A 26,797-nucleotide genomic window follows, 5' to 3' on the forward strand; every position below is an offset into this window, starting at 1 on the left:
TGATGTGATTTCACTTGTTCTTTGCTTGTTAATGATGTGGTGCCAAGGTGAGCAGCGTAAACACAGACTGAAATGGTTGTCCTCGCGGTTGTGACTAGGATTCGGTTAAAAGGTGATTATCTACATCAGTGGCGATCAATCCAGCCTTCACTTTGGAATGGACATTAAGATATAATTAGATTCTCTCCGGGTGGGGCGTTAGTATTTCTTAAAATCTTTCTAAGTGGTTCTAATGTGCAGCCCGTACTAAGAACTACTGATTTCAATGATCTAGAAAATGCTTATACAGTTGGCCCTGCCTGATCTGTGAGTTCCATATCCGCGGATTCAAGTAACAGTGGATGGAAAATATTCGGAAAAAAAAAAATTCCAGAATCCCCCTCGGATACTGAGGGACAACTGTACTTTTTCTTCTTTAGAGTATAATCCAAAAGAAACACCTAATTCAGTCATTCTTATGGAGAATATGAGGTCCTCTGAGAAGATGGCAGTGAACCCCCAGGGGTTTGAGAAATTTTGTTTGGAGTTTGATTCCCAGGCCTAGTTGTGTGGCCTTGGGCAACTTAACGGCTCTGAGGGTTAGTTTCTCATTATAAAAAGAAACAAATAGTAGCATCTAGCTCACACGATGTTTGTGAGAATTAGATGACATAATAACTATACAAAGTGCTAAACACAATGCCTGGTTCCTGGTGAGTACTTACTAAACGGTAGCTCTCATTAACTATTATGTTGACAACCACCTGGAAGCTACTAAAACATTTGCTGGGCAGATGCAAGCCACAAGAAAGAAAGGTGTTGGGGGAAGAGGGTGCTGGGAGAACTTTGCAAGGAAGGGTATTTGGCGGCCTTTGATAGATGAGGCATAAAAGGCAATGATGGTAGGGGTGGGGGTGGGATGGACTCAATTGAAGGGTGTGGGCCTGTCAGTCTGGGCTGTGGGTGACAGCTGACTAGCTTGAAGCCCAGACCGGCAGCACAAAGAAAAGGGATGAGAATAAAGCACAGAGTCACCCTGAGATGACAATCCACATGAAGAAATGATGAAGCAAGGAGACGAAGATGAGGCCGGTCTCGCAAACAGAATCCTGGGAGCGGACGTGGCCACCTGCAGACTCTGAGCAGCCACTCGCCTCAAGGAGCACAGATAAGTGCCATCATTCTAGGCCCTGCTGGGTAGAGCGGGACTCGGTAGAGTGGGTGTTAAGACATTAATAAATCATTAGATTTCTTCTGAATTGTTGCTTGTGCATTTCTGTGAAAAAGACTCTACTTTCTTTCCCTAGAAAGGCTGCCCAGTGGAATCTAAGCAGTTGATGACCTTGGGCTCTGGTTTGGAGCGTGACAGAAGGTGCCTCTACTGTTGACCCTGTAATCAGATTGGTGGCAGGATGTCTTGTAAGCCTATGTGTGGACAAAGCCAGCTACTTCCTGTTTTAATACTATCAAAAATTTTGATTTTATTATTCTTTAAGGGAGCTAATAAACTTAGCAAATAAGTTATTTTTTTTAACTACACAGAGAAAACCCCAAAATATTCTTATGTAATAATTGGCAAGTTCTTAGGCCTGAAATACTGTTCTTCCCAAATGATTATGTCAGGCATAATATTTTAGTAAAATAGTAATTTCAAAGTTATCTTTACAGAGGTGTTGCTTACCTGGACTCCCCCTGCCCCCCTTTTCCAGGTTTATCATTGTTTATTATTTCCTTTCATATAATTTCCCCGGATTGTGTTTTCTTACTTGCCTGGTGATTTCAAGCTTTATGGATTTGTTTTTATAGTTCAGTTTTTAAAGAGGTGTCTTTGTAACAGCGTTGAACATTCAGTAGGCTGATGCTGTGGTGTTTCAGCTTCTAAATTTTAAACTCAAGGGACTTTTTTAAAGTGGATACGAAAACTTCCTAAAAGCTTTCATGGTGACAACACTGGGCCTTTAGGGCTAAGCTCTAAGTATGAGAAAACAAAGAGTTACATTGTAACTCACTTGGTTAATCTAATTTATTCACATATTTAACCACAGTCAGCATGTAGTTGTTTTCCTCAAGGAGGCCCACTTTCCAAAACACAATTTTCAAAATGTCTTCTTTCCCCACAAAGCTCCTTGTGTTTAGTTAACCCTTTTTATGCTTGCCAGCGTTTCTCTCCTATAGTTACTCGCCAGTCTAGCAGGACCCTGGTTGAGAACAGACTCTAAGTCTATTTTCATGACATGCTCTCTGAGCTACCAATAAATCCCAAAGCGCTCCTGTTAAACACAGTACAGGATCCTGCTTGTTTATATGGCTGCCTTCTAATTTAGGAAGCCACAATAGACACTGAAACCAAGGGATGCAGGACAAATCGCGCTTTGAGTGAGGAGTCCCGTGTTTCTTTCCTGGAGAACACAGTAAGAAGACAGAGTACTGCTTCTCAGTTACGTGATGATTTCTTTTGGAAAACATTAATCTTGGAAATCAGTACAGTGGTTATTAACTACCACTTTCATTACTGTGGGAATTAGTGGGTTTAGGAATTTAGGTCAGTGTCATGAGTAATAAAAGGAGTTCACCTATCTAAAACTGTCTCCTCCTCAGCCCTCTGTGAGTTTCATTTTCAGTCCTGGAGAAAGCTTCTATTTACTTCTCCCCCAACCCCCAGCAGTTTTAAGCCCTCCTGTTGTTTCTCGGCTTAGAAACCCATGTGTTAACACAGTTATCAGAAACTTGCCCTCCAAATAGGATGCTAATTACCCTGACTGGTACCTGTGTCCAACTCCAGCCTTTTAGTTTACAAAATTTCTTTAAAAATGTGGAATTTTTGTTCCTGCCTAACTAGCAAAGTGATCTACTTTCCCTTCAGAATAGTATTTGTGTGTGGGATGAGGCTGTTGTGGGCAAGATGTTTTTTCCCCCAATTTCCAGTATTTCAGAACCCATTTCCACCTCTTTTACTGGTGTAACAAATAGGCTTTTTCATTGTGGGCCTTAGTTTCTAAGCTCTTGAAAATTCTGTTGGATTAAGTGTAGTGTCATCAATATAAAGTCATATTTTTATATGTTGCTACATATAAAACTTTGGGATTCAACTGGCTTCTTTCTAGACATTGGGAATACCAGCACAACACAGCTTCTGACCATAAGACACTTTAAACTGGGTTAAAAACTCTTTTTAGGGGCTTCCCTGGTGGCGCAGTGGTTGAGAGTCCGCCTGCCGATGCAGGGGACACGGGTTCGTGCCCTGGTCCAGGAAGACCCACATGCCACGGAGCGGCTAGGCCCGTGAGCCATGGCTGCTGAGCCTGCGCGTCCGGAGCCTGTGCTCTGCAACGGGAGAGGCCACAACAGTGAGAGGCCCGTGTACCGCAAAAAACAAACAAAAAAAAAAACAAAAAAAACCCCCCAAAAAACAAAAAAACAAGAAAAAACTTTTTAAAAAACTGTCAAGTTATCATGTTTCTTGGGCATTTTTACTTTGCACTCAACAGCAAGAAACATGTCTAAGAAATAAAGGATCAGTAAAAATGCTTACACCAAACAATTAAATCAAAGGGTAGTTTATTAAAAAAGAATCAAAACAGAAACTCTAAGTACCAGTGTGTACATTGTACACATTGAAATGACTCACAAGAGTGGAGTTTTTTTCATAGACATTATCATACCACCTTGCTGTTCATTAAAGATGTTCAACAGAAGTCTGACTCCAACGTGCATACAAGGATTGCCATCTTAAACAGACCTTACTTCAAACATGCAACAACGCCACTGGTAATAAAGCTTTGGAATGGGTGCTCATTCTATCATTTCACTACAAATAAGATAGAAAGCAAGGTAAGTTGAGAATTTATTCTAAAATAGAATGGAAGCTGTCATTGTCTACACCAGCACTCCTCACTCCTCTGCTGCCATTTTTAGCAAGTACTCCTTGTCGATCTTGAAGAGTCTCCATCCCTCTTCGCTGGACAGATCAGAAGCACCTCTTCTTTTGTAGAAGTTGATAGATGGTTCATTCCACTCTGCTACCAAGAAGTGCATGCTGCTGCAGCGACACTTCATCGCAACCTGTTACGCAGGAGAGGAAAACACAAACTCAGTGACATTTCACCTGCTTTCCAAGACCCAATTTTGATTCAGGTGTTAAAATAATCCAGTAACCCTTACAAATTTGGAAACCAAACACCAAGACATACCTGGCTTAGATTCTTCAGAATTTCTGATCCTATGCCAAAGCCTAAAAAAGAAAGAGAAGTACCATTTAAAAGGTCATTTTAAGGACTTCAAGCCCTGATTTCTCTTTAGAGCAGCCCCCCTGAACTCAATCATACCTCTATAATCACTCATCACGAAGAAGTCCTCAAGATACAACAGTTTGCCAATCCATGGGTCATAGGTAAAATAGTACATGGCAAAACCAACAATGCTGTGTCCTGTAATAAGAGTATCACATGAGTTATGGATGAAAAACAATCCGTCAAAGTTGTAGCTGCAAAATCAGAAGTCTATCATAAGTTTTTAAAAAACATACATGCATGTATTACAGAAATAAGTAGCCAGTGGGCCAGACTGTCTCCTGACTTTTATGCTAGTGCAATCCAGGCCACTGTTGGATGATCTCACTGTTCTTAGAACATGTATTTGCAAAAAGCACACATTAGAGCTAGCTGAAACCAGGCTAAAACTGTGGACTGGCCACTCTGCAATCTGCTGGATCTCACACTCAGGAAGTGAGAATGCTTTCATTACTTGCCAGAACGAAAGTGCTATGGTCTTAAAACTAAACACACACATTATTCACATCCTACTGATATACTGGTATCTTGACTTGGGAATAAGTCAGGTTTACACGGCAGTTCAGAATAGTTAAGTATTTGTAGTTTAGAAACTCTGCTTCCTTAAGGTCAGGACATCAGGCCAAAAGAGCAACGTTTAATTTCAGAACTTGCCTTCCAATTCACACATTTTCCATTTGCTCTCCCCAATGTTTAAGCCGGAAGAAGTAGAGGTACCCAGGTGTGATGTAACATCCATATACCTCTGGAAAGTACCTCATCCCTTATGTTTTCTGCTCATTTTTTCTAGTATGAGGAAATGACCTCAGAAAAAACCTTAAGCACCCCCCACCGCCCCTGCCCAACAACTTCCCTCTTTAGCTCCGTCTTCTGCCCAAGGACCAGAAAGGAAAAAACAACGACAAAGAAAAAACAAAGAAAAAAGGAAAAAAGCATCTGACTCCTTCTTTATGGGTGTCTGTAATTCCAATTGGAGGCAAAGGTTTCAAATTAAACTTTCTAGCCATTTTATAGTCCTTTGCAAACAGGAAGTGAGTACAATGGAGCTTCTGATCTACCGTGTTTTAAGTGTGTGATAATAGGGCCTTACCTCATTTATCATGATCATCTACTTTATTGTGTAAAGGATCTTTTAGTTACCTCCCCGCCCATCCATGTACACGGAAGGGCCATGTACATGGCGAAGCTAGAGACTGTAACCTGAAGATTGGGACAAATTAAAGAAAAAAATGTAATTTAACACAAATACAAAAACGGTTACGTTAGGGTCAAACAAGAACCATTTATGAAACTGAATTACAACAAACGACTTTATACCTAACTTTTCCGGGTCTCCACAGCACTGATACTTAAACAGCTCTTCTAACCCGCCCTATTATTAAGTGCAGCAATCTATTTTTTTTTCTCAGTAGTCTGAACACTGGCTGGCTAGTATTTCTGGCCAACTTCTCAGTAAGTAACTTCAGCCTGTGTTGTCAGTGCTTCTACAGAGCAGCCACTACGTCTTCCAGAACACTCGGTCTCTCCGGCTTCTGGAAGGAGAGGGCGATTACCTTCTGGAGTCATGTGCTCCTTGGGCACTTCTGCGACCAGGCAGTGGTAGAAGGGGTGCTCTCCAAAACCATCTTCTAGCAGATCTGCAAGAAGAGGCAGCAGGGACAGTGTTGGCCTCGATGAAGGTGGCAGGCACCGGACGCTCGTCCCCCGCCCCGCCACTGATGCGTTACCTTTTTCAGTTAATATTACTTGCTCTTCCATGTATTCGTATTTAGCCAATTCCTGGGTTGATGTACACAAGAGAAAAGAAGAGAAGCAGAAAATTAAGTGAGACTCCGGCCCGGCCAGCTCGGGGGAATGGGGTGGGCTGGGCGGGGATTCATACCCTGAGTCTCGCCCGGAGCGGCGCGGCCGGGCCGGGGCTGGGGGAGGCAGGCGGAGAGAGGGGGACCTACCGGGGACCAGGACCCCACCGCCCGCCGCAGGGAGAGCCCATGCCTCCCGCTACCTTGATCAGCCGCAGAATGTCACTGCAGTCGGCGGCGGTGGCCGGGCGGATCACGAATTTAGCCATTTTCTTCTTTTGCTTTTCTTCCCTTTGCGGACCAAGCCCCTGTACTTGAACAGTAAGAGGAGGTGGTTCCTCATTCGTCTCCCGGGAGCGTCCTCTTCCCAGTCAGGATGGCACCATGACCCGACGAAACCTCGGCGAACGAAACACGAACACCAGCTAACTGAGGCAGCAACCACTCGTTTCGGCCGCCCGGCTCCGCTTTTTAGCGCGAAGAAGCCCCGCCCCGGGACGTGAGGCGGAGGCACCTTGTCCAATGAGGCGCCTCGTCCAATGAGGCCGCGGCGCCTCGTCCAATGAGGCCGCGACCGCCCCCCCCTCTTCCGGGCACCGCCCTCTCTTCCGGCCGCCCGTGTGAACCCGGCCCGCGCGGGCGGGGGCGCGGGCGGTGAGGCGCCAGGTGCGGCTCTCTAGCGGCGCCCTCTAGCGGCGCCTGGCGGAGCCTTCCCGAAAGCCCGACCTCGGAGCCTAAGCGTGCCCTAGTAACCTTCGCAAAAAGGAAGAGAGGGGTTCCCCTTTTGGCCCTGGCCCAGTGACTTTGCTGTTTCTTCCTTGGAGAGACCTGGCTTTGGGCGATAGGGGGATAAGGGGATTAGAGCAGTGGCTCTCATAGGGTGGTCTGAGGGGCCCTGTGGGTCCGAAGATCCTTTCAAAACTAGTTTCATAGTAATGGTAGGATTTCGTTTCCCTTTCTTAACTCTCGCTGAAATTTTCCAGAGAACTGATGTGTGATGACGTCATCGCTCTCATGACTAAAGGAATGTGTGCTTGTATTGTGTTTTCTAGAATTTCCTAAGGTAAGCTACTTCGATTTCTCAATGATTTTTTCCCCCCTCTGCTGGTAATTTTTAGAGTTAACAGAATATTTTCTTTCTTACTTTTCCCCTTATTTTTTCTTAAATTTCTGACCTTCCTTGTGGAAACACTTTCCTTCTGCCTGAGGTACACTCCTTCATACTTCCATTTAGTGAAGGTCTGCTCTTGTAAAATTTTTGTTTTGCTTGTCTAGATATGTCTTTAAATTCATCTTAAAGTTCTTGAAGGATTTATTTCACTGTTAGCGAGTTTGAGGTTGGAAGTTCTTTTTCGTTCAGCATATTGATGATATCTGACTATCTTCTGGCTTGCATTGCTGTTGAAAATTGTTATATTCCCTCCTTGCTCATTCCCTGTGCTTCTCTCCTATCCCCTTTAAAACTTTTTATTTCGAACCAATTACAAGTTTACAGATGTGTGATGACATCATTGCTCTGGTGACTAAAGGAATGTGTGCTTGTGTGTTCTCATGTTTTCTAGAATTTTTGAAGGCAAGCTTTTTGGATTTTTCAATTATTTTTAAATGTCCTGAGAGTAAAATGTTTGAGAACAGTTGGATTAGAGTATAGCTCTTCCTGGATTATACCCAATGGGACAAGTACTCAAGCCTCTTGCAGATAGAGGGTTTTTCTGTTTTTTTTTTTTTTTTTTTTTGGCTTTTTACAAACCACCTTTCCAGACAGGTCCTCTGAGGGCCCTGCTTTGGCTGCCCTGCCTGGGTTCTGGAATGAGTCAAAGAGAAAGCATAAAAGGAGCCTGCCGTGTTTTCAGTCTATAGGGTGGATTATCACCAAATGACTCCCCCGACATTCAACAAGTGATTCTCTGCTTTGCTCGCAATATCCTGTATGTAGAAAAGAAAGCAAAAGTAGCTCCACTGTTACCCTTCCCACCCTCTGGGGATATCATACGTAGTGAGTCATTGGGAGAATTTATGAAATGTGTTTCTCAAAGATCTTTAAAAATAGCATTGATTCTTGTCTGCCTAAAGCCACTTCAGGTAGTGTCTTTCCTGACACCACTGCACACAGATGACCATACATAGGCCCTTCCTGCCTCTGCTTTGTTCTGTTTTGTGGGAGGACTCAGGAGAGCTTGTTACCGAGTTACCGCTAACAGTTAAGTAAGAACTAGGTGACTAAGCACTAATAATAGCTGCCTCCTTGAAGCAAAAACAAGGTCGTTTTCAATGTGGGCTGCTTAGGTTTTTAGAATAATGATTGTTTCATTAAAACACACTATAATTTTTTTCTATTTATTCTGTTTTTCCAGTTTAAGTTTCATGCTCTTATGCTTCACTTTGTCATTATGACAAGGAGAGCCCATTCTGAAAAACAGGCAGCTAAAAAAAGCTCATTGTGATTGCGTTTTTTGCACATGTAAAAGCTTAGAACCCTAAGAAATGTGAATTTTCTTTATGAATCAAGTTAGGTTTTATATTGTCAGGAATAGATAGATGCCATGGAGGACCAACATTACCCCCTGTTGATACTGGAATTTAAATTTAAAACTGCATAAAAAGGGGTTAACTCGCTAGCATTTGGAAAACTTTTATTTGGCTAATGAGTCAACAAAATCAATAACTATTTATTGACTCTTATGCTAGGTACTTGGGGGTTATAAAGGAGGACTAAGTTTTGAAACAAGCCCTCAGGGCATACAGTTTACTTTGCAGATATGTTTGTAGTTTACTACAACAGAATTTAATCTTTGTGAGAAATATAATTCCTATAACTGAAGAGGTCTGAGTAGGGGGAGAGTAGGAGGAAAGGAAACAGACAAGGGACATCGTGGGTGTTTTACATTCATTGACTTCTTTAATATCAACTGTCTTGTGAAATAGCTAATGTTAGCTCAATGTTTGCAACAGAGAAAACCAGAGGCTCAGAGGGCTACAAAATTGCAACAGCCAGGAAGTGGTAGAGCTAGGAAAGAAGGAATTCTGTTGATTTCCCTGCCAAAGTGAAACTGTCCAACTTGCCCTTTTAAACTATTATGGAAGGTGTCATAGTTTTTTTTTTTCTGTTTATAAAAATAATGCATATTGATTAAGAAAATATAAGTGCAGAAATACAAAAAGGGGGCTTCCCTGGTGGCGCAGTGGTTAAGAATCCGCCTGCCAATGCAGGGGACACGGGTTCGAGCCCTGGCCCGGGAAGATCCCACATGCTGCGGAGCAACTAAGCCCGTGTGCCACAACTACTGAGCCTGAGCTCTAGAGCCCACGAGCCACAACTACTGAGCCCACATGCCACAACTACTGAAGCCTGCACGCCTAGAGCCCGTGCTCCGCAGCAAGAGAAGCCACGACAGTGAGAAGCCTGCACACTGCAACGAAGAGTGGCCCCCACTCACTGCAACTACAGAAAGCCCATGTACAGCAACGAAGACCCAACACAGCCAAAAATAAATAAATAGATAAATTTATATATAAAAAAAGAAATACAAAAAGTTAATAAAAATAATCCCTATTAGTAGGTTGATTTCCTTCCAGTCTTTTTTTCTATGTACATATACATAAAGGGCTGATATTCAGTTGGTATATACAGTGTAGTGGATTAAAATAACCACAAATTCATTGCAGCTCCTCCCGTCAAGAGGTAGAATCTAGGACTTCGCTGGTGGTGCAGTGGTTAAGAATCTGCCTGCCAGTGCAGGGGACACGGGTTCGAGCCCTGGTCCGGGAAGATCCCACATGCCATGGAGCAACTAAGCCTGTGCACCACAACTACTGAGCCTGCACTCTAGAGCCCTTGAGCCACAACTACTGAGCCCGTGTGCCACAACTACTGAAGCTCAGGCACCTGGAGCCTGTGCTCGGCAACAAGAGAAGCCACCACAATGAGAAGCCCGCGCACTGCAATGAAGAGTAGGCCCCGCTTGCTGCAACTAGAGTAAGCCCGCACGCAGCAGGGAAGACCCAACGCAGCCAAAAAACAAATAGATAAATGAATAAATAGATAAATAAATAAATGAATAAACAAACACACAAATAAATAAGAGGTCCCCACTCCTTGAATTTGGACTGGCCTTGTGACTTGCCTTGACCAATAGAACACAGTAAAAGTGGTGATGTACAACTCCTAAGCAAGACCTCAAGAGATCTTAAAGCTTCTGTTCACACCCTCTTGGAACATTGCTGCTGCCATATGAAGAAGCTTGAGCTAGCTTCCTTGAGGATGAAAGACCTCATGAGGAGATGCGTAAGTGAGGCCAGATGCGTAAGCGATGCCACCTTGGACCATTCAGTCCCAATTGAGCTGTCAAATGATTGCAGCCACACAAGTGACCTTAGGCAAGACCAGCAGAAGAACCCCCTCACTGATCCCAGTCCATGTTATCAACCCACAGCATCATGAGTGAGTAGAATTGTTGTTTTAAGCCACTAAAATTTACGGTTCTTTGTTACACAACAAAGGCTAACCGAAATCAGACGGCCATTTAGGTTGTTTACACCTGGCTTCCATTCTGATTGGTTGTAGTGTCCATTCCGACTGGTCTGTGCTTTGCAATACTCATTTAAAAATATTTTAGGGGCTTCCCTGGTGGCGCAGTGGTTGGGAGTCCGCCTGCCGATGCAGGGGACACGGGTTCGTGCCCCAGTTCGGGAAGCTCCCACATGCCGCAGAGCGGCTGGGCCCGTGAGCCATGGCTGCTGAGCCTGCGCGTCCGGAGCCTGTGCTCCACAACGGGAGAGGCCACGACAGTGAGAGGCCCGCGTACCGAGAAAAAAAAAATTTAAAAATCACCTGAGTGCGTTGTGCGTATGTAATAACAAAAAATTGGTATCATGTATCTATAATGTCTATCCTGCAGCATAGTGTAGTGGCTTCTTATCTACTACAGCTTTGGACTTAGATACTCCCCATCTGTGTGATTGTGTCAATACTTAACCTTGTTAAGTCACCATTTCTAAATCTGTAATTAGTAAATAATAATAGTACCCTTCATATGGTTAATTGTTGTGAGTATTAAATGAAGTAATACATATAAAGTACCCAGTGGGAATTCCCTAGTGGTCCAGTGGTTAGGACTCTGCGCTCTCACTGCTGAGGGCCTGGGTTCAATCCCTGGTTGGGGAACTAAGATCCCACAAGCCTCACAGTGTGGCAAAAAAAAAATACCCAGCATAGCACCTGGCATAATTGTTAGCATTATTACTATTAATAGTATGGAGTATTTCCCCGTGTCACTGGGTATATTTAAATTAAAAAATATATATAATGGTTCCTTAGAGTTCCATTGTGAAGTTTATTTTACTATTCTGTTGTTGAAGATGCAGGGCTTTTTCCCAATGATAAATAATACTTTGTTTTGTTAATAAATTTATTTATTTATTTATTTTTGGCTGTGTTGGGTCTTCGTTGCTGCGTGCGGGCTTTCTCTACTTGTGGCAAGCGGGGGCTACTCTTTGTTGTGGTGCGTGGGCTTCTCATTGCGGTGGCTTCTGTTATTGTGGAGCACAGGCTCTAGGCACACGGGCTTTGGTAGTTATGGCTCGTGGGCTCAGTAGTTGTGGCGCACGGACTTAGTTGCTCCACAGCATGTGGGATCTTCCCAGTCCAGGGATTGAACCCGTGTCCCCTGCGTTGACAGGTGGATTCTTAACCACTGCACCACCAGGGGAGTCCCTAATACTTTGACAAACATCTTTTTACCCAAATTTTAGCCCAGGTTTCTGATTGTTTCCTTAGGTAGATTCCTAGAAGTGAAATTACTAGGTGAGGAGAGATGTAATTTTGTTGATCTGGAGCTAGAGAAACACTCTAAAACTTCAGGTCCTCACTACATGAAAGTGTAATTTGAGATGACTCTCTAGATGTGCTTGCTCTAGCTTGAATTATCTAAAGTTTGATAACATCTGGGTTCCACAGTTGTCATAGAAGTTGAGTCTTTCTCAGAGAGTGGTTTTCTTGCTACATATCACAGATGGGTGATAACCTGTGAGAATGATCAATAAATAAATACAACCACCTCCAAGAAAACACCTTGTTTTGGGCCAAGATTTCCTTTTTTTAAAAATTTATTTTTTATTGAAGTATAGTTGAATTATGGGCCAAGATATTCTTTTCTTTTCTTTTCTTTTCTTTTTTTTTCCTTACCTTACCTTACTTTACCTTACCTTACCTTACATTTCTTTTTGAGAAATTATAATTTAGGACGTGGAAAGCTGTTTCATCTTTGGGGTAGACCATCAAAAGTGTAAGACTTCTATTTATAAATGTAAAGTATTATATGACTTTAGGCCGCAATTAAAAGAGCCGGGTCAGCAATAAGTGAGGTGTTAATCAGGCCTCTTGTTTGCAAGTGATTGCCACATCTTACTCTTCCGCCATCTTGAAGGTCTCCATAGTCTTTATTTTAAGGTCTATTTTGTCTGATATGAGAATTGCTACTCCAGCTTTCTTTTGATTTCCATTTGCATGGAATATGTTTTTCTATCCCCTCACTTTCAGTCTGTATGTGTCCCTGGGTCTGAAGTGGGTCTCTTGTAGACAGCATATATACAGGTCTTGTTTTTGTATCCATTCAGCCAGTCTGTGTCTTTTGGATGGGGCATTTAATCCATTTACATTCAAGGTAATTATCGATATGTATGTTCCTATTCCCATTTTCTTAATTGTTTTGGGTTTGTTATTGTAGGTCTTTTCCTTCTCTTGTATTTCCTGCCTAGAGAAGTTCCTTTAGCAGTTGTTGTAAAGCTGGTTTGGTGGTGCTGAATTCTCTTAGCTTTTGCTTGTCTGTAAAGGTTTTAATTTCTCCATCGAATCTGAATGAGATCCTTGCTGGGTAGAGTAATCTTGGTTGTAGGTTTTTCTCCTTCATCACTTTAACTATGTCCTGCCAGTCCCTTCTGGCTTGCAGAGTTTCTGCTGAGAGATCAGCTGTTAACCTTATGGGGATTCCCTTGTGTGTTATTTGTTGTTTTTCCCTTGCTGCTTTTAATATGTTTTCTTTGTATTTAATTTTTGACAGTTTTGATTAATATGTGTCTTGGCGTGTTTCTCCTTGGATTTATCCTGTATGAGACTCTCTGTGCTTCCTGGACTTGATTAACTGTTTCCTTTCCCATATTAGGGAAGTTTTCAACTATAATCTCTTCAAATATTTTCTCAATCACTTTTTCTCTTCTTCTTCTGGGACCCCTATAATTCGAATGTTGGTGCGTTTAGTGTTGTCCCAGAGGTGTCTGAGACTGTCCTCAGTTCTTCTCATTCTTTTTTCTTTATTCTTCTCTGCAGTAGTTATTTCCACTATTTTATCTTCCAGGTCACTTATCCGTTCTTCTGTCTCAGTTATTCTGCTATTGATCCCTTCTAGAGAATTTTTAATTTCATTTATTGTGTTGTTCATCATTGCTTGTTTGCTCTTTAGTTCTTCTAGGTCCTTGTTAAACTTTTCTTATACTTCCTCCTTTCAACTTCCAAGATTTTGGATCATCTTTACTATCATTATTCTGAATTCTTTTTCAGGTTCACTGCCTATTTCCTCTTCATTTGTTAGGTCTGGTGGGTTTTTATCTTGCTCCTTCATCTGCTGTGTGTTTTTCCGTCTTCTCATTTTGCTTATCTTACTGTGTTTGGGGTCTCCTTTTTGCAGGCTGCAGGCTCATAGTTCCCGTTGTTTTTGGTGTCTGTCCCCAGTGGCTAAATTTGGTTCAGTGGGTTGTGTAGGCTTCCTGGTGGAGGGGACTAGTGCCTGTGTTCTGGTGGATGAGGCTGGATCTTGACTTTCTGGTGGGCAGGTCCACGTCTGCTGGTGTGTTTTGGTGTGTCTGTGGCCTTATTATGATGTTAGGCAGCCTCTCTGCTCATGGGTGGGCTTGTGTTCCTGTCTTGCTCATTGTTTGGCATGGGGTGTCCAGCACTGTAGCTTGATGGCCGTTGAGTGGATCTGGGTCTTAGCATTGAGACAGAGATCTCTGGGAGAGCTCTCGCTGCTTGATATTACGTGGAGCTGGGAGGTCTCTGGTGGACCAATGTCCTGAGCTCGGCTCTCCCACCTCATAGGCACAGGCCTGGCACCCAGCCGGAGCACCAAGACCCTGTCAGCCACACGGCTGCTAGTGTTGGGGGGTCTCCTGTGTAGGCAGGGGGTGGCTGTGGCTCACCGTGGGGACAAGGTCACTGGCAGCAGAAGTTCTGGGAAGTGCTGCTTGGCGTGAGCCTTCCCAGAGTCTGCCATTAGCCCCACCAAAGAGCGGGGTAGGCTCCAGCTGTGTGATTTTGGACAAGGTTCTTGCATCTCAGTGTGCTTACCTTTCAAATGAAGTTAATAAGAATAATTTCCTCCTCCTAAGGTTGTGAATATTAAATGCTGCTGTAAAGCCCTTTGTAAAGTACTTAGAATACAGCACTTATCCTCTAAATGTTTATTCCTTTCTGTCTACTTGGTAAAATAAAGACTGTAACAATTTTTGGATTAGGAAGAATAATTGTGAATGGTCCAATGCAGAGAGAGAAGGATTTGTCCCTAAATCAGTTTTCTTCCTGCCGTTACACAGGGATCATTCTCTTATTCATTGACCTTTGTCATGAAGCTTCACCTTCCTCATGAATAATAAATGTGCAATGATTCTGTTAACATCTGCCAACCAATGAGGGAACATTGCTCTAATGATCATAGAATCAGGAATCATCACAGAGGCTGGGTAATCAGTATTGTAATCCCTATTGTACTCTGCCTGGAGTTTTTCATCTGCCTAGCCAGACATCATGTGGACAAGGTCAAATCCAGAACACATTATGCAGGATAAATTATTTACAATCCTGTCTCTAAAAGTGGACCTCATCTGTGACCTAATTAACACTCCAACTCTAAACCACATGTGGAGATCTTTTTTAAAGAGGTAGGCTTGGTGAAAACAGGAGAAAATATTGAAAAAGCATTAGGCAGAACGTACTGATTCACACAACTTTTTTTTCCCTTCTCCTTTTTACAGATATTTTAAGGTTATACCAAATAGAGGGAAGTTATGCAGTTACAGTGCTTAGAATCTGGGCAAGACAGCAGATAGAACAATGTCCCAAACTTTCTTTCAGTATCTAGTCTCTGAATCCATGGTTTTAAAACAAAAAGCTGTTAAAGAGCTGTGAATAGTGGTTAAGTACTCTTCATTTACCTTCAGCATTCTATAACAATGAAGCTCAGTTTACAATTTTATAATTCTCTTACTCAGCTTCCAGAATGTTCCACATTTGTTGAAAACTACAAACAAACATATCCAAGAATCCCAGTGAATGCCAAGCAGCATAAACACAAAGAAAACCACATCAAGGCACTGCGGAATCAAATTTCTCAAAACTAGTGATGCAGAGAAAATCTTAAGTTAAGACTAATCACTGCTTTCTCATCAAAAACTATGCAAACCAGAAGATGGTGGAACAACATCTCTAAAGCATGGGAAGAATGCTTTCAACCCAGAATTTTATATCCAGTGAAAATGTCCTTCAAAGATGAAGGCAAAATGAAGACATTTCAGATAAGCGAAAGCCAAGAGCATTCATCACTAGTGAACTTGTACCACAAGGAATGCTAAAAGAAGTTCTTCAGGTTAAAGGAAAATGATACCAGATGGACACAAGAATCTATGCAAAGGAATGAAGAGTACCAGAAATGGTAAATGTGTGCGTCATATAAAAGACATTTTTCTTGTTCTTAATGTCTTTATTTTATTTTTATTTTTTAAACATCTTTATTGGAGTATAGTTGCTTTACAATGGTGTGTTAGTTTCTGCTTTATAACAAAGTGAATCAGTTATACATATACATATGTTCCCATATCTCTTCCCTCTTGTGTCTCCCTCCCTCCTACCCTCCCTATCCCACCCCTCTAGGTGGTCACAAACCACCGAGCTGATCTCCCTGTGCTATGCGGCTGCTTCTCACTAGCTAGCTATTTTACGTTTGGTAGTGTATATATGTCCATACCACTCTCTCATTTTGTCACAGCTTACCCTTCCCTCCCATATCCTCAAGTCCATTCTCTAGTAGGTCTGTGTCTTTGTTCCTGTCTTGCCCCTAGGTTCTTCAGGACCTTTTTTGTTTTTTTTAGATTCCGTATATATGTCTTAGGGTACGGTATTTGTTTTTCTCTTTCTGACTTACTTCACTCTGTATGACAGACTCTAGGTCCATCCACCTCACTACAAATAACTCAATTTCGTTTCTTTTTATGGCTGAGTAATATTCCATTGTATATATGTGCCACATCTTCTTTATCCATTCATCTGTCGATGGACATTTAGGTTGCTTCCATGTCCTGGCTATTGTAAATAGAGCTGCAATGAACATTTTGTACATGACTCTTTTTGAACTCTGGTTTTCTCAGGGTATATGCCCAGTTGTGGGATTGCTGGGTCATATGGTAGTTCTATTTTTAGTTTTTTAAGGAACCTCCATACTGTTTTCCATAGTGGCTGTATCAATTTACATTCCCACCAACAGTGCAAGAGGGTTCCCTTTTCTCCACACCCTCTCCAGCATTTATTGTTTCTAGATTTTTTGATGATGGCCATTCTGCCAGGTGTGATATGATACCTCATTGTAGTTTTGATTTGCATTTCTCTAATGATTAATGATGTCGAGCATCCTTTCATGTGTTTGTTGGCAATCTGTATATCTTCTTTGGAGAAGTGTCTGTTTAGGTCTTCTGCCCATTTTTGGATTGGGTTGTTTGTTTTTTTGATATTGAGCTGCATGAGCTGCTTGTAAATTTTGGAGATTAATCCTTTGTCGGTTGCTTCATTTGCAAATATTTTCTCCCATTCTGAGGGTTGTCTTTTGGTCTTGTTTATAGTTTCCTTTGCTGTGCAAAACTTTTAAGTTTCATTAGGTCCCATTTGTTTATTTTTGTTTTTATTTCCATCTCTCTAGGAGGTGGGTCAGAAAGGATCTTGCTGTGATGTATGTCATAGAGTGTTCTGCCTATGTTTTCCTCTAAGAGTTTGATAGTGTCTGGCCTTACATTTAGGTCTTTAATCCATTTTGAGTTTATTTTTGTGTATGGTGTTAGGGAGTGTTCTAATTTCATACTTCTACATGTAGCTGTCCAGTTTTCCCAGCACCACTTATTGAAGAGGCTGTCTTTTCTCCACTGTATATTCTTGCCTCCTTTATCAAAGATAAGGTGACCATATGTGCGTGGGTTTATCTCTGGGCTTTCTATCCTGTTCCATTGATCTATGTTTCTGTTTTTGTGCCAGTACCATACTGTCTTGATTACTGTAGCTTTGTAGTATAGTCTGAAGTCAGGGAGCCTGATTCCTCCAGCTCCGTTTTTCGTTCTCAAGATTGCTTTGGCTATTCGGGGTCTTTTGTGTTTCCATACAGATTGTGAAATTTTTTGTACTAGTTCTGTGAAACATGCCAGTGGTAGTTTGATAGGGATTGCATTGAATCTGTAGATTGCTTTGTGTAGTAGAGTCATTTTCACAATGTTGATTCTTCCAATCCAAGAACATGGTATATCTCTCCATCTATTTGTATCATCTTTTAATGTCTTTAAAAGATACTTAACTACTTAAAGTAAGAGAAACAACAGTATATTATGGGATTTATAACATCTGTAGAAGTAGAATGTATGAGCACAAGAGCACAAAGAATGGGAGAGATGGGATGGACGTATATTGTTATATGATTCTTACATTATATGTTAAATGCTATAACCTTTAAAGTAAACTGTGATAAGTTAAAGTTATATATTGTAAAGCTCAGAGCAACGACTAAATTTCTTAAAAAGGAATAACTAATAAGTCAATAGAGGAGATAAAATGGGTTCATAAAAAATAATCCAAGGGAAGAGAGGAAAAGAGGAAAAAAGGAATAAAGAACAGATGGGACAAACAGGAAGTGTGGGACTGCTGTTGTTTCTGATATCTTATGCCTATCAGGTAAGAAATCACAAAAGGAGTAGGGAGGGGAAATAAAGCAATTTGTTCAAATTGTATATTTGAACACTAAGGACTGTTTTTTTCTCCTAAAGGTAACTTAAATTTGGAATCCTTTAAAAATATGAACGATAGGTCTTCGCTTGCTTTTAAGGACAAGGAGTATATTTGTTAAGTTGAAGGAGAGTGAAAATGAAAATGGGAAAGAATATTAATAAACCACTTAACTAAGAAATGAAAAAAAAAAGAAATCACCAAAGGAAACACCTAAAACATTTTATATTTACCTCTCAAAAATGGAATGAGGGCTTCCCTGGTGGCGCAGTGGTTGAGAGTCTGCCTGCCGATGCAGGGGACACGGGTTCGTGCCCCGGTCTGGGAGGATCCCGCATGCCGCCGAGTGGCTGGGCCCGTGAGCCATGGCCACTGAGCCTGCGCGTCTGGAGCCTGTGCTCCGTAACAGGAGAGGCCACAGCAGTGAGAGGCCCGCGTACCGCAAAAAAAAAAAAAAAAAAAGGAATGAAATAAAGAATAAATAAGCATGATATCCAGATTCCCACAAATGGAATTCAGTAGCTTTTGTTGATAACATCAACTATATTCTGATTCATTCAGCATTGAAATCAGTTTCTGTTTATCATGATAAAAGAGATTATTTTGGTTCAGAAGTGCCAGCAACCTGGCACAACTTGGATACATTTGAAAGAAGGAACAGATCAGGCAAAGGAGTGTTGGGAAAAGGAGACCTGAGGTGCTCAGTGCTGTCACATTGGGTAGTGGCATTAGAAATCAGTGAGATTAGGATAGGCTCTGAAAGTGAAATTTAAAATCGAGCAGAGATATTCAAATTGTATCCTAGGCCAGTTAATATTTGACTATAAACTGACTGACTGTATTAACATACCTAAAGAGAAAAGGTATATCTTATAACAACCTTAATCATTGTATCAGTTAGGAATGCTTTTGACTACAACTAACAGAATAACCTACTTACAGTAGCTAAAGCCATGAAAACTTAAAAAACTCAATTAGAAGACTGGAGGTAGCCAGTTTCCGGGCTAGTTCAGCAATTAACCATGTTACAGAGGAACTGGGCTTTTGAAACTCTTCCACTCTGCCAATTATTCTCAACTCATCTCTTGAACATAAAAGGGCTGCAGTAGCTCCGAGCATCATTTCCTCACATCTGCATCCTAAACAGGGAGGAAAGGTCAGGAGCTAAAATCTTTCTCTGGCTGAGGCTCTGTCTTTTTATCTGGAAAGGAACATCTTTACTAGAATACTCCAGAAGTCTTCCCTTTATGTCTTATTGGACAGTACTGGGTAATACGGCTACCCATGGCTGCAAGGGAGGCTGGGACAGTGAGTATTTGGCACAGGGGAACAGAGATGCTATGTTTGGCCAAGATGAATTGTGATTCGTTCTTTGAGGTTGAGCACGTTGCTGCCCTGAACAAAATTGGAATGCTGTTAGCAAGGAATTAGAAGGGAATAGCTGTAGTCTAGGCAACTAAATGTATCTACTAGGATCAGTCCTGGAAGCATAGGAAAAGAATCTCAGACGCCAAAATTGGCGCCTCCTGCTCTGGCACTGTAGTGGAATCAGAATACCCTGATGCAAGAACTCCAGTAGCTGAATCTTGAGATCAGTCTTTGCATATTGTGGAGATGGATACTTACGTTTCTCCTTATTCATTCATTTAATAGATTTTTATTGAATCAGGTGTTGTTATAGACGCTGGAATTTTAGCAGTGGAAAAATCAGACAAAAATGTCCTCATGGCGCTTACGTTCTAGTGAATGTGTCTTAGCTGAATGCAACTGATTCCTTGCTTATCAGTAAATTTTCTGATTATGACCGGGTTTCTCATGCCCCCCAAGCAGTCTCACATCTAATTATGAATTAAGAAATTGATATTCTTATTTCATGTATCAGTCTCTTGGTTGATGTGAGTCTTCCTAAGGACATAGATTCACCTTTAGTGAAGTGACAACTCAAGTTTCTGACTTGCGCATCTCAGGGCTAGTACCTGAACCATGGTAAATTCAACAAGGCATTTCAACCCTGTGAGCCATTGTGGAAGACAGAGAGCTACACAGCTTTCTCCAGTTAATAATCCAATAGTGCATGTTTTCCCTATTTGGAATGTTTAGGCTTATTCATATGTGTGAAAGGGATACAAGAAGGAAATATTAAATTATAAACATTGAAATCTATCAAAAAAAAAAAGTCCTGACCTTGAAACCGTGATTTGTGCAATGTATTATGAATGAATTGGATTCAGATTCATCCTCAGGGGCTTCCCTAGTGGTGCAGTGGTTGAGAATCCGCCTGCCAGTGCAGGGGATACCGGTTCACGCCCTGGTCCGGGAAGATCCCACATGCCGCGGAGCAACTAAGCCTGTGCGCCATAACTACTGAGCCTGTGTTCTAGAGCCCACGAGCCACAACTACTGAGCCCACGTGCCATAACCACTGAAGCCTGTGCGCTTAAAGCCCATGCTCTGTAACAAGAGAAGCCACTGCAGTGAGAAGCCCATGTGCAGCTACGAAGACCCAACACAGACAAAAAAAAAAAAATCATCCTCAGAGGATTCAAGGTTAAAAAAAATTTCCTATTCATAGACATTTAGATTGTTTCCTTTTTTCCCTCCCTGCCATTTCAAACAATGCTATTATGAACATTCTTGTATATGTCCTTGAGTACAGGAGCAGTAATTTATAGGGTACTTGCCAAGGACTGGAATGCTGGGTCAAAGCATATAATATTTGGATTCAACTTTATGAAATAGAGCCAAATTGTTCTCCAAAGTGATTCTGCCATTCACAACTTCTACCAGCAGTGAATGAGAGTTCTTAGCGCTCTCCATCCTCACCAACAGTTGGTAATTTCACTTCATGGTTTTTGCTTATCTGATGGGTATTAAATGGTATCTTATTGTGGTTTGAATTTTATTAATGTGATATTGATCTTTTCATATGTTTATTGGCCATATATTTTTTCTTCTATTGAATTGCCAATTCAAGCAAGTTCAGAATTTTTATATTTTCATGGTGAATTTTTTCTATTCTCACGTTTGTGCCTCTTTATTTTTATAGTGGTTTTTTATTTAAAGTACATTTTTATGAAATAAATACAGCTAATACAGCTTTTTTTTGGTAAGTATTTACCAGATATGTCTTTTCTCCCAATCTTGACTTTAACGTTACTGTATTATACCAAGAACAGGCAAGTAGGAATGGTCCACCCCAGTTACAGAAAATAAGGGCCCTGTAGCCCCAGTACCAGGTTGCATCTGGTTTTGAATTTCATGCTTGTTTCTGTCCCCTTATCACTTACTGTTTCCATGGTGGACAGGACCAACGGGTGGATAAGAATGATATGTATGTAAGGATCTAGCCAATAAATGAGACAGACTCAGATCCACCTGAAAGGATCAAATTAAATAGTAATAAGTTCTGAATCTATTTTTGCCAAAACACAGTGGAAAGGAAAGAAGTAGAAATAGAGTTTCCTTATTTACTGGCTTGAGATAGAAAAGAGTCCTAGATTAGGAAAATTAACATTCAGATATAGGATTCTGAAATGACAAATTTCAAAACATTTTGTTTACAGTATGTTGGGGAGCCATTTGAGGATAACACATCCATTAAGTTAGAACCATGTGTCATTACTTTATAATTTAGTAAAGTAAAAATTAGATGTAGAATACATTTGTCCACATGGGGAAACAAACCAGAAAGGGAGAAATATTGGCTGAAGGCTTAGAAAATGCTGAATATGTACATGAGAGGGGAACTTGAGGATTATGATTTGAGGCCTTGTGATCATCTAGTTTTCGAGATGCCTTCTCATTTCCCAGTTTGGTTCCTCTGACTGTGCAGAATCCCCTGATTCCAACAGCGATTGCTGTTATACATGGCTGGGATCATGAGTCTACTTCCCCAGATCTACCTGCATCATCAATTTTTCAGGGCAAGTCTGGGGTATAAGCCTATGCCCTCTGGTGAAGGACACCATTGACTGCACGTCTGGTAATAGCTATTTGGGAAGTTCTTGCTAGCCATTCTGATTTTGGGGAAAGTTACTTAATGCCTGTAAACCCTGATTTTTCCTTATCTGTAAAATGGGAATAATGGGAATACCGATCTCCTATGGTTGTTGTGAGGATTAAACAAGATAATTGAGCAATAAGTTCTCAACAAATAATATTATCCTTACTGCTATTCCCTCTTTGTTCAACAAATATTTATTATAGATTTTCAACGTGTTAGGCACTGAGGTAAGTACTCAATACATGGTAGCTATCATACTGCTATTTAGCCATTTCATCAATCCATATTATTATATAATTACAGGGTATCAGGCACTGTGCCAAGTTTAGGAGCCAGTAAATAAAGACAGAACCTTCAAGACTCTGGATAAGCTTTTCTGGTTCTACCAATGGGAATCCTCTTCTCCCTTATGAGTTCTTTGGAATTCTTCAATGATATCTTCTCTGCAGTGAAAGAGATCACTGTCAGATGCCTTCCTACAATGTGCCAGGTTCTGGCTGACTATAGGATGGAAGAGGGGTATAAAGGATGTGAAAAGCCTTTGCCCCACATAGGCAAGTGGCAGATAACCTGCTCCTGATGGGGCTTTTGCTTTTGCTTCTCCTTTCCTTTCCTTTTCCTATCCCTATCCCTATCCCTTTCCCTTTCCTTTCCCAGAACCTAGTGTACTAGGGAAAAAGTTCTGCCGAAGTACCAGGGGAAAAACTCTACTGTAACAGGAGAAAAGAATATAGACACAGAGCAACACAGACCAGAAGAAAGTAGTGGACTTGCCTTTTTACAGCCCACAGGGGAAACGCAGCCCTTCAGACTTCTTCCACTCCATAGCCTTCAGCTGGGTGTCAGTCATCGGTTCCTTCTGGATGAGACAGGCCAGGGGTTAGAAAAGGATTGAGGATTTCCTTGGGCTTGAATCCTGCAAGTAAGTAGAAGAGGGGAGAAAAGAAAGAGGCCCTTGCCATGGTTACAAAAAATCAGACCTTTCCCACTGCCAACATTCATGTGCTTTCAGGCGTTGTAATGTTACAAAGAGTTGCTGTCTCTTTCCCTACTAAATGCTTACTTCTGTTAATCAAGCTTTCCTAGAAGGTGCCAGACCCCAAGAATAGGGATGAGAGAGGGAGGGGAAAAAACAATCCTTTATGGCAATAAGAAAAAAAGTTATTTTTAATTTAAAAACATCTCAAAGAGTTTAGATGAATGCATGGATAATAGATTGGTTAAATTAAATTTAGGATGCTGGGAGGCTAGCTTTTGAGGTTGACATTTACATGGTTCTCCCATATAATAAATCATCCTTTTTTTGTTTTTACTCTGATGGACTCAATCTTTAATTGGATGGATTGTGAATATGATCTGTAATGTGGACCCTTTTGTTTTTATGTTATGCTCTTGTGGAAGGTTCTTTAAATGCAATGCAGCTGGTTTTTGAAGGCTGGGTTAGGACTAAACCAGCCTTTGAAGGTGGGAGCATTGCTTACCATTCCTCTCCTTCCATTACTGCTTGAGAGCTGGTTTCCATCATCCAATCAGTTAAATTTTAACTAAATATTGAGAATTAACTTTGTGCTCAGACTCAAAATTTAAATGATGACTCCTGCCTTCAAGAAGCTTACAATATCATTGGAGTTCCGTGATGGACACTTTAAATAATTAAAGAAATAATACAAAGCAAAGTATAATTAAGTGATAAGTTGTCAGATACAGACTTAGTGAAATAGAAATGTAGAGAAAGTAAAAGTTAGTGATTACAGGAGTCAGGAAATCCTCTTAGAAGAAGTTGGACTTCAGTTGGGCTCTGCGAATCCAGGAAGGGAGGAAAGTACTCAATGAAGAGAGTACGACATGAACAGACCAGAGAAAGAAACCAGAAAGTTCAGAGCCTTAGCTTCCTCATCTGGGAAATGAGTCAGGAAGCCAGACATGAGCCCCTCTGTGGCAGAGACTGTCGTTTTCAGTTTCGTGGCTCCAGCATCAAAGCAGAGTTTCTCTCATTTGATACGTGTGTCTTGACTTGAACAAACATGACGTATGAAGGGGATGGTTTGGAGATTTGTCTACCCGGGGCCAAAGTTCATGTTAGCAAGCAATGATTCTCCCTCAGGAGTCTGGGGCTTGGCTCTGAACCATCCCGAGAGAGTCACATTACTTCTCCCTGGGCGTGGAACTAAGTCCTCTGAGAATACAGCGAAAGGATGTCTTGCTTATGCAACTCATTTCCTCTGAGGACACGTAGCCCTGGTTGCCTCCAGCATAAGTTTCACCTGGGTTGGGGATGATGGTGACCTTGGTAGGTTACTCAGGGAACTTGCTTGCCAGGAAATGAGCAGTTGGGCCATCGGTACATTGATACCTGGCCACCTTCCATGGATGCCTTTAATTAAAATGACATTTAATTTTTTTTAACGATTTATTTATTAGTATTATTTTATTATTTGATTTTATTTTTGGCTGCGTTGGGTCTTAGTTGTGGCGTGTGGGCTCTTCGTTGTGGCGCGTGGGCTTCTCTCTAGTTGCGGCATGCAGGTTTTCTCTCTCTAGTTGTGGTGCGCGGGCTCCAGGGCGAGTGGGCTCTGTAGTTTGTGGCACACGGGCTCTCTCGTTGAGGTGCACGAGCTCAGTAGTTGTGGCACGTGGGCTTCGTTGCCCCACGGCATGTGGGATCTTAGTTCCCTGACCAGGGATCGGGTCCACGTCCCCTGCATTGGAAGGCGGATTCTTTACCACTGCACCACCAGGAAGTCCCTAAAATGACATATTTTAATTAGCCAGGTATGTGTGATAATGTGAGACAGAAGAACAAACAAACACGTTCCCATTTAATTATTTGGGAAGCGTTCTTAGCCTATTTATAAAAAGTGTATTTATGAAACTGGAAAATTCAATTTAGGTTATTTAGTCTCTTTTTCTCTAAGGGAAGAACTCTCAAATGTCACCTTCTCTTGTGGCTCTACAGGCCACTATCCTGTCTCCTCACCAAGACTCCTCCAGCACTGCATACCAGCAGAATGCATTATTTATATTGCTTCCTCTGAGATCTTATGGCACATTATTCACTGGAGCAGTTATCACAGTGCGTTTGACCACATTTCTGTTTTTTCCTCTTTGGGTGGTGGATTCCTAGAGGTCAGGAACTCTCTCTGTTTGATCTTTGTAGCCTTAGCACCCAGCAAAGCACCTGGCATATAGTAGGTGCTTAATAAATGGATTAAATTAATATATTGGCTCTATTGATTTTAATAAATTTATTTATTATATTTATTTTTGACTGTGTTGGGTCTTCGTTGATGTGCTCAGGGTTTCTCTAGTTGCGGTGAGTGGGGGCTACACTTCGTTGTGGTGCATGGGCTTCTCATTGCGGTGGCCTCTTGCTGCAGAGCACAGGCTCTAGGCGCGTGGGCTTCAGTAGTTGTGGCACGCGGGCTCAGTAGTTGTGGCGCACGGGCTTAGTTGCTTCGCGGCATATGGGATCTTCCTGGACCAGGGCTAAAACCCGTGTCTCCTGCATTGGCAGGCGGATTCTTAACCACTGCGCCACCAGGGAAGCCCTCTATTGATTATTTTTTAAGAATTTAAGATAGAATTCATCAGAAAAATTCCTCCTATTCATTATCTTGACTTTATCTGAGACTGTAAGAGCCTCTTGGCCAAGTAAAAGCTATCCCCAGAACTGGTTTGCAGGGGATTCTAAAATGATTTCTCTCCAAGAGCCTCCAGGAAAGAAAACAGCCCTGCCAACACACCTTGATTGTAGCCCACTGAGTTGTGTGTTAGACATCTGACATCCAGAACTGTAAGATAATCAATCTGTGTTGTTTTAACCCACTAAGTTTGTGGTAGTTTGTTACAGCAGCAATAGGAAGCTAATATAGTGGGTGAGGAAAATACTGTCCAAATCACATTGTTCAGGAATAATTCACTCTTGCTGTATCAGGAGTATTTTGCATATTCCTCAGTTAACGTCGTATTATATTGATTTGTTTCCGTGTTCTCGCTCTCGTAGGCTGTGTGCCTCTCCTGGTGCAAGACTGTGCTTTTTTTCATATCTGTATTCTTAGTCCCTCAAACGTCATTGAATCTCTGTGTGTTTCTATGGTGACGAAGGATGAAGTGGGGAGGCACGTGGGGCGGAGACCTGTTGATGGTGACGTCAGCATTAGGGAGGGAAAGTGCGAGAACTGGCGGTGACCGGATGGGCTGACGATAGTTCTCAGTGGTGTGGGCTGGCGGGGCTGGAAGGCAGAGAATCTGCAGGTTCACTGCGGGCATGACGAGGAAGCGCTCAAAGCAGCTTGATTTCCATGGGGCTCTCGGTCCGGGAATGATTGAACAGACTTCTGAGTCTCCCGCATACGCCTCATCAGTAGTGAACCCCTCTCTGATTCTGTCCCACCCACTCCCTCAACCAGAGTGTTTCTCAACGCTTATAGTCCCATACAGGAAGGCACAGACTTCAGTTAGAATTGGAGCAGCTCCAATCACTAAATTATTCAATTTGGGCTTCCTGCGAGTGACACTGTTTCCGTAGTTTCCCAACACTAGATTTCAGTACGTTGAGGGGCCCTGAATGTGCCCTGTAATAGCAAAACCAAACTCTGGCAGGCTTGGCCTGAGACATTTATTCTAGTACATTAAAGCAGATTGCTCTCAGTGTGTGTGTGTGTGTGTGTGTGTGTGTGTGTGTGTGTGTGTGTGTGTG

At 41.8% G+C, this 26,797-nt stretch overlaps 1 protein-coding gene and 1 long non-coding RNA gene across 2 annotated transcripts in view; one reads left to right on the forward strand and one right to left on the reverse strand.

Annotated features, from left to right (window-relative positions):
• Positions 1 to 3,520: 3,520 nt before the first annotated feature.
• On the reverse strand, positions 3,521 to 6,559 carry SAT1 (spermidine/spermine N1-acetyltransferase 1). Its single transcript, XM_027096743.1, has 6 exons — positions 6,274 to 6,559; positions 5,996 to 6,047; positions 5,822 to 5,905; positions 4,305 to 4,406; positions 4,170 to 4,210; positions 3,521 to 4,041 (listed from the first exon to the last, which is right to left on the reverse strand). The coding sequence occupies exons 1-6, from the start codon at positions 6,337 to 6,339 to the stop codon at positions 3,871 to 3,873; spliced, it is 516 nt and encodes a 171-aa protein (XP_026952544.1). The 5' UTR covers positions 6,340 to 6,559; the 3' UTR covers positions 3,521 to 3,870.
• A 176-nt stretch (positions 6,560 to 6,735) lies between these two features.
• LOC113614891 (uncharacterized) overlaps positions 6,736 to 26,797 on the forward strand; it is a 35,438-nt gene continuing 15,376 nt past the window's right edge. The window contains exons 1-2 of the long non-coding RNA XR_003430752.1: positions 6,736 to 7,133; positions 15,332 to 15,771. This is a non-coding gene — a long non-coding RNA (uncharacterized LOC113614891). The remainder of the gene's footprint in view (positions 7,134 to 15,331; positions 15,772 to 26,797) is intronic.

This window comes from Aethalodelphis obliquidens, unplaced genomic scaffold, assembly GCF_003676395.1.
Source record: "Aethalodelphis obliquidens isolate GAN/ISIS:26980383/991018 unplaced genomic scaffold, ASM367639v1 scaffold107, whole genome shotgun sequence".
Lineage (NCBI taxonomy): Eukaryota > Metazoa > Chordata > Mammalia > Artiodactyla > Delphinidae > Aethalodelphis > Aethalodelphis obliquidens.

Coding starts and splice junctions, on each gene's coding strand:
- SAT1 (XM_027096743.1), bottom strand. CDS start 6,339: ATGGCTAAATTCGTGATCCGCCCGGCCACCGCCGCCGACTGCAGTGAC. Junction 6,048..6,273: donor ACATTCTGCGGCTGATCAAG/GTAGCGGGAGGC, acceptor ACATCAACCCAG/GAATTGGCTAAATACGAATA. Junction 5,906..5,995: donor AGTAATATTAACTGAAAAAG/GTAACGCATCAG, acceptor CTCTTCTTGCAG/ATCTGCTAGAAGATGGTTTT.